The sequence below is a fragment of the Lithobates pipiens genome, unplaced genomic scaffold, assembly GCF_037356315.1.
Source record: "Lithobates pipiens isolate NorthernLeopardFrog02 unplaced genomic scaffold, aLitPip1_a1.2 Scaffold_23, whole genome shotgun sequence".
Taxonomy (NCBI): Eukaryota; Metazoa; Chordata; class Amphibia; order Anura; family Ranidae; genus Lithobates; species Lithobates pipiens.
This window is the reverse complement of record NW_027507785.1, coordinates 309,955,004-309,962,201: the sequence shown is the minus strand read 5'-3', so window position 1 is coordinate 309,962,201 and position 7,198 is coordinate 309,955,004. Positions and strand designations below refer to the sequence as shown.

The window sequence follows — 7,198 nt, the reverse complement described above, 5'->3', positions numbered from 1 at the left end:
TATAAATGCCGCCGGCCGCAGCTATTTGTTTAGTATTGTCGCCGCTATTTACATACGAATGCCGGTTATTTACATGTAAACACAGGGTCTGCAGGTGAGTCATCTGTACACAACAATAGGGCAGAGCTGGGCAGCATTAGTACCAGCTCTTCACACTGAGATATCGGGACACAGCACAGGAATAAAACTTGAAAGGGACAAGGGAATTTAAACCTGATAGTTGGCAAGTATGAGGCAGCTGTTTTGGGCCCCACAACAATGACAGGGCCCAGGGCAGCTGCCCCTTTTGCCCTGCCTTAAAGACGGTCCTGGCACCAGGCCTCAGGAGGGATGTACTGGAAATGGAGTGAGTACAAAGAAGGACAACAAAGCTAATAAAGGGTCTGGAGGATATCAGTTATGAGGAAAGGTTGTGAGCACTGAACTTATTCTCTCTGCAGAAGAGACGCTTGAGAGGGGATGTGATTTCAATATACAAATACCGTACTGGTGACCCCACAATAGGGATAAAACTTTTTTGCAGAAGGGAGTTTAATAAGACACGTGGCCACTCATTAAAATTAGAAGAAAATAGGTTTAACCTTAAACTATGTAGAGGGCAATGGCGTGTACACACGATCGGAATTCTCATCGGAAAAAGCTCTGATGGTTTTCCCGACTGAATTTTGCTCAAGCTGTCTTGCCTACACACGGTCACACCAAATTCTGATCATTTAGAACGCGGTGACGTACAACACGTACGACAGGACTAGGAAATGAAGTTCAATAGCAAGTAGCCAATAGCTTCTGTCTCGTAGTTGAATCTGAGCATGCGTGATTTTTGGCATGACGGAATTGCATACACACGATCAGAATTACCGATAGAAAGTTTTTCCGTTGGGAAATATTAGAACATGCTATCAATTTTTGGCTGGCGGAAATTCGGACAGCTAAATGCCGATGGAGCGTACACACGGTCGCATTTTCCGATTGAAAAGCTCTCATGTGTCTTTTTCTGGCCGGAAATTACGATCGTGTGTACGCGGCATTAAGAGCGGCAAAGATGTGGAATTCCCTTCCACAGGTGGTGGTCTCAGCGGGGGGCATTGATAGTTTCAAGAAACTATTAGATAAGCACCTGAAGGGCCGCAACATACATGGATATACAATGTAATACTGACATATAAGGGGTTATTTACTGAAGGAAAATCCACTTTGCACTGCAAGTGTGCTTGGAAGTGCAGTCTCTCTAAATCTAAGGGGTAGATCTGAAATGAGGGGAAGCTCTGCTGATTTTATCATCCAATCATGTGCAAGCTAAAATGCTGTTTTTTATTTTCCTCGCATGTCCCCCTCGGATCTACAGCGACTGCACTTCCAAGTGCACTTGCAGTGTAAAGTGGATTTGCCTTTTGTAAATAACCCCCATAATCACACACATAGGTTGGACTTGATGGACTTGTGTCTTTTTTCAACCTCACCTACTATGTAACTATGTATAAGGCTGTAATATAATAAAATGTGGAAAAAGTTAAGCGCTGTGAATTTTACATTGGACTGCGCCACAACTGTGAGCCATGCGTTGCATCGCGAGTAGATTGCAGCCCTACTGATTTCAGTGAGTGAGTTTGACAAACAGCGCCGCCTGTCATACATGAAGGCTGAGTAAAAAATTCCACAGTGAAGCAGCAAAGCATTGTATCTGTGGCATGTGTGCAGCCCTGTCAGGCTGTAATGTTAAGATTCAGAGCGCAGCAGGGGGAGGTAAAACAGCAGGTCGGCATGCCTGTTTTTACCACATCCTTCCTGCCTATATAAAAGAGCCCTAAAAGGCCCTTTTCACATGGGTAGCCACACAAGACCCATCTCATGATGAGTAAATGCAAAAAGCTCTCTCAAGACCTTCACAACCTTATTGTTGCAAAACATACTGATGGCATTGGTTACAAAAGGATTTCTAAACTTCTGAATGTTCCAGTGAGCACTGTTGGGGCCATAATCCAGAAGTGGAAAGAACATAATTTCACCATAAACTGGCCCCGACCAGGTGCTCCTCGCAAGATTTCTGACAGAGGAGTGAAAAGAATTATCATAAGAGTTGTCCAAGAACCACTTGTGGAGAGCTTCAGAAAGACCTGGAATTAGCAGGTACAATTGTTTCAGAGAAAACAATAAGTAATGTACTCACCCACCATGGTCTGTATGCACGCTCACCACGCAAGACTCCATTGCTATAAAAAAAAGCATGTTGAAGCTCCTTTAAAGTTTGCTGCACAACATTTAGGCAATCCTGTGAAATACTGGGAGAATATAGTCTGGTCAGATGAGAACAACATTGAATTCTTTGGATGTCATAATACAATCCATGTCACCATGGTAAACTTATGGCATGGGCCAATTCCTTCTCCCTCTTGCCAATCATATGGGTGAGCTGGGAGAAGCACCGGAGGGCGGCGGGAGACATCCCCTCCCGCTGCCTGTAAGAATGATCAAGCAGATAAACAGCCACTATGATTGTTCTTACAGTGCAGGGAATCGCCGGCTCTAAAAACAATATCTGAATGATGCCTGTAGCTGCAGGCATCATTCAGATATCCCCACTCAAAGTCGACGTCATATGACGTCGTTGGGCAGGAAGTGGTTAAACTTCTCCACAAATTTATCCCTGACTTGTCTGGTGTGTTCATTAAGGTTCTCCAAAAAATCTCTGAGGGCTTTACAGAACAGCTGTATTTATATTGAGATTCAATTACACAGAGGTGCACTCTATTTTCTAATTAGGTTACTTCTGAAGGCCCAAATTGGGCCCAATTAGCAATTTTCCCACCTAGGTGTCATGTGACTTGTTAGTGTAACAAGGTCTCAGGTGTGAATGGGGAGCAGGTGGCCTAGGCTATAAGAAGATTGCCAAGGCCCTGAGACTGAGCTGCAGCGCAGTGGCCAAGACCATACAGCGGTTTAACAGGACAAGTTCCACTCAGAACAGGCCTCGCCATGGTTGACCAAAGAAGGTGAGTGCACATGCACAGCTTCATACCCAGTGGTTGTCTTTGGGAAATAGACGTATGAGTGCTGCAGAGGTTGAAGGGGTGGGGGGTCAGCCTGTCAGTGCTCAGACCATACGCCGCACACTGCATCAAATTGGTCTGGATGGCTGTCATCCCAGAAGGAAGCCTCTTCTAAATATGGTGCACAAGAAAGCCCGCAGTTTGCTGAAGACAAGCAGACTAAGGACATAGATTACTGGAACCATGTCCTGTGGTCTGATGAGACCAAGATAAACTTATTTGGTTCAGATGGTGTCAGGCGTGTGTGGCAGCAACCAGGTGAGGAGTACAAAGACAAGTTTGTCTTGCCTACAGTCAAGCATGGTGGTGGGAGTGTCATGGTCTGGGGCTGCATGAGTGCTGCTGGGACTGGGGAGCTACAGTTCATAGAGGGGACCATGAATGCCAACATGTACTGTGACATACTGAAGCAGAGCATGATCCCCTCCCTTCAGAGACTGGGCCACAGGGCAGTATTCCAACATGATAACGACCTCAAACACCTCCAAGACGACCACTGCCTTGCTAAAGAAGCTGAGGGTAAAGGTGATGGACTGGCCAAGCATGTCTCCAGACCTAAACCCTATTGAGCATCTGTGGGGCATCCTCAGATAGAAGGTGGAGGAGCGCAAGGTCTCTAACATCCACCAGCTCTGTGATGTCATCATGGAGGAGGGGAAGAGGACTCCGGTGGCAACCTGTGAAGCTCTGGTGACCTCCATGCCCAAGAGGGTTAAGGCAGTGCTGGAAAATAATGGCGGCCACACAGAATATTGACACTTTTGGCCCAATTTGGATATTTTCACTTAGGGGTGTACTCACTTTTGTTGCCAGCGGTTTAGACATTAATGGCTGTGTGTTGAGTTATTTTGAGAGGACAGCAAATTTACACTGTTATACAAGCTGTACACTCACTACTTTACATTGTAGACAAGTGCCATTTCTTCAGTGTTGTCACATGAAAAGATAGAAGAAAATATTTATAAAAATGTGAGGGGTGTACTCACTTTTGTGAGATACTGTATATACTGTATAATAATAAATATCACATGCATACAGTATATATGAGAGAAAAAGATTCAATACATTTATATATTACATACTAGAGAGAAGAGATAAAGTGTATAGAGGGAGCCCCTTGCTGATCCCCCCCCCCTATTCAGTGGGTTCCCTGTGCTTTGACCCCCACCCCCATTCAGTGGGTGCCGTGTGCTCTGACCCCCTCCCCTATTCAGTGGGTGCCCTGTGCTCTGCCCCCCCTATTCAGTGGGTGCCCTGACACCCCCCCATTCAGTGGGTTCCCTGTGCTCTGACCCCCCATTCACTTGGTGCCCTGTGCTCTGACCCCCCATTATTCAGTGGGTGCCCTGACACCCCCCCATTCAGTGGGTTCCCTGTGCTCTGACCCCCCCATTCAGTTGGTGCCCTGTGCTCTACCCCCCCATTCAGTGGGTGCCCTGTGCTATGACCCCCCCATTCAGTGGGTGTCCTGACCCCCCCTATTCAGTGGGTGCCCTGTGCTCTGACCCTACCCTATTCAGTGGGTGTCCTGACCCCCCTATTCAGTGGGTGCCCTGACCCCCCTATTCAGTGGGGGCCCTGACCCCCCCATTCAGTGGGTTCCCTGTGCCCTGACCCCCATTCACTGGGTGCCCTGACCCCCCCCCCATTCAGTGGATGCCCTGTGCTCTGACCCCCCCCATTCAGTGGGTGCCTGACCCCCCTCCCCAGTGGGTGCCCTGACCCTCCCCCCTATTCAGGGGGTTCCCTGTGCTCTGACACCCCCCTATTCAGTGGGTGCCCTGACCAACCTCCATCATTCAGTGGGAGCCCTAACCACCCCCCTATTCAGTGGGTGCCCAGTGCTCTGACCCTCCTCCCCTATTCAGTAAGTGCCTTGTGATCTGACCCCCCCATTCACTGGGTGCCCCGACCCCCCTTCCCCTATTCAGTGGGTGCCCTGATCCCCCCCATTCAGTGGGTTCCCTGTGCTCTGACCGCCCCCCATTCAGTGGATGCCCTGACCCCTCCTCCCCAGTGGGTGCCCTGGCCCCCCCATTCACTGGGTGCCCTGACCCCCTCCCCTATTCAGTGGGTGCCCTGTGCTCTGACTCCCCCTTTTCAGTGGCTGCCCTGTGCTCTGACCCCCCCTATTCAGTGGGTGCCCTTTGCTCTGACCCCCCCCCATTTAGTGGGTGCCCTGTGCTCTGACCCTCCCCCCCTTTCAGTGGGTGCCCTGACCCCACCACCCCCTGCCCCCCCATGCACTGGGTGCCCTGACCCTCCTTCCCTATTCAGTGGGTGCCCTGACCCCCCATTTAGTCGGTGCCCTGTGCTCTGGCCTACCCATTCAGTGGGTGCCCTGAAGCCCCTCCCCATTGGGTGCCCTGGCCCCCCCATTCACTGGGTGCTCTGACCCTCCCCCCCATTCAGTGGGTTCCCTGTGCTCTGACCCCCCCAATCAGTGGGTGCCCTGTGCTCTGACCCCCCCTTTTCAGTAGGTGCCCTGACCCCCCCATTCAGTGGGTGCCCTGTGCTCTGACCCCCCTATTCAGTGGGTTCCCTGTTCTCTGACCCCCCCATTCAGTGGGTGCCCTGTGCTGACCCCCCCCCCCCCCACTGGGTGCCCTGATTCTCCCCCCTATTTAGTAGGTGCCCTGTGCTCTGCCCCCCGTTCGGTCCCCCCCGCATCCTCCCCCGATGTCAGGCTCTCCGGTCAGCGGAGGTGGAGAGTGCAGAGTGCCGGGGATGCGGCACAGCTGATGAAGCCCCCCATCATAGAAGCCCCCTAGGTGTGTGCGAGGGGGAGGTGGGATCCGTGACGTCACGGTGTGTGGGGGTGGCGGAAGGGGCTGCACAGGCTCCGATCGCTCAGAGAGCCCCGGCGGGAGCTTGCCGCTGCCTCTGCCGCTGCTGCCACCACCGCTGCCCGGGCTGAGACTGGCAGAGATCCCCCACCCACCTCCAGCACCCTCCTCCTTCCATGCAGCAGAGCCGTGCCCAGGCACCTGGATGGAGGTGGCAGAAGATGACCCCCCCACTCTCAGCACACAGATCCCCTCTGCTCTCCTTATAACTGCTGTCATGTCTCTGCAGCCTGACCCACGTCTCTGCCTTATGGGGGCCAGCCTGAAGGACACCCTGTAGACTGCCCCTGCTGCCCCCCCCCTGGACCCTGTGCTGCTGCCATCTCACTGATCCGTCCCTCCCTGCAAGACCACTAAGGAATAGCAGACCTGTGCTGGGCACTAATGGGCAACCTATCATCTCTCCAATGTGAGTATAAATGGGCATTGGTGGGGGGGTGGTTGTGCAGGGGGTCAGGTCTTGGTGGAGGGGGGTGTGCAGGGGATCAGGACTTGGGGGGGGGGGGGGGGTCCAGAGGGTCAGGGCTTGGGTGGGGGGTGTCCAGGGGGTCAGGGCTGGGAGGGGGGGACCCATTGCAGTGCTGAAGCCTTTCTCCTGGACACAAGGGGTTAACCTATAGGAGGATGAGATGTGTGTGTAGCCTGGCACTCCATGCCCAGGACTGTCCTTGCATGATTGGAGAAGATTTCTGCACAGTAACTGGATCTTATGCATTGTTGCCACATCTTGCTTCACCTATGGACTGCACACTCTATGCAATGATGTGTGATTGCATGCTACAATAAGACAATTGCATTCTTCTAGAAGATTTCTGAAGATGTTCTCCACCACAACTGTCATATTTTTTTTTTGGGCTAGTTCTGTGATTGTAGCAAGTGGGTTATATACATCATCAGCACTCTATAGCCTTCATTTTCTATGTTGCTAGGGTGATCCTGTAACTGTTATTTCCTGTGCCATTGCTATTTTATTTTCCAAAAGTGCTGGAGAGGTGCCACCGTATGCCCTGTGCTGCTACTGTCTTTTCTTATTTCTTTTATATATTTTTTTTATTGCTGGATTCTCCTCTAGACTGCCAGTATCATGGCATATCAAGCCTTTGTGTCTGATTCTGTTTGATAATCCAATGTGTCTCCCATCAGCACTGTATCTGGGCAGTTCACAGGCTGCAGGTTTGGCTGGTGATGTAAAGTCTCTTCTGCCTCTAGAAAGTCTACTGCGATGGGCATGCTTGGGATAGGAGCTGTCCGCTTGCCGGTGCTGAATATGATGCATTGGCTACATGGTCATTCTGTGTTAAAGGG

The 7,198-nt window shown here is 51.0% G+C and overlaps 1 protein-coding gene across 4 annotated transcripts in view; it reads left to right on the top strand.

Annotated features, from left to right (window-relative positions):
- The first annotated feature begins 5,891 nt into the window (after positions 1–5,891).
- Positions 5,892–7,198, top strand: part of LRRC7 (leucine rich repeat containing 7) — a 525,647-nt gene continuing 524,340 nt past the window's right edge. For all 4 annotated transcript variants that reach the window (XM_077450492.1, XM_077450494.1, XM_077450490.1 and 1 more), the window contains exon 1: positions 5,892–6,302. In XM_077450492.1, the coding sequence (XP_077306618.1) occupies positions 6,278–6,302 (25 nt within the window). In that variant the 5' untranslated portion in view covers positions 5,892–6,277. The remainder of the gene's footprint in view (positions 6,303–7,198) is intronic.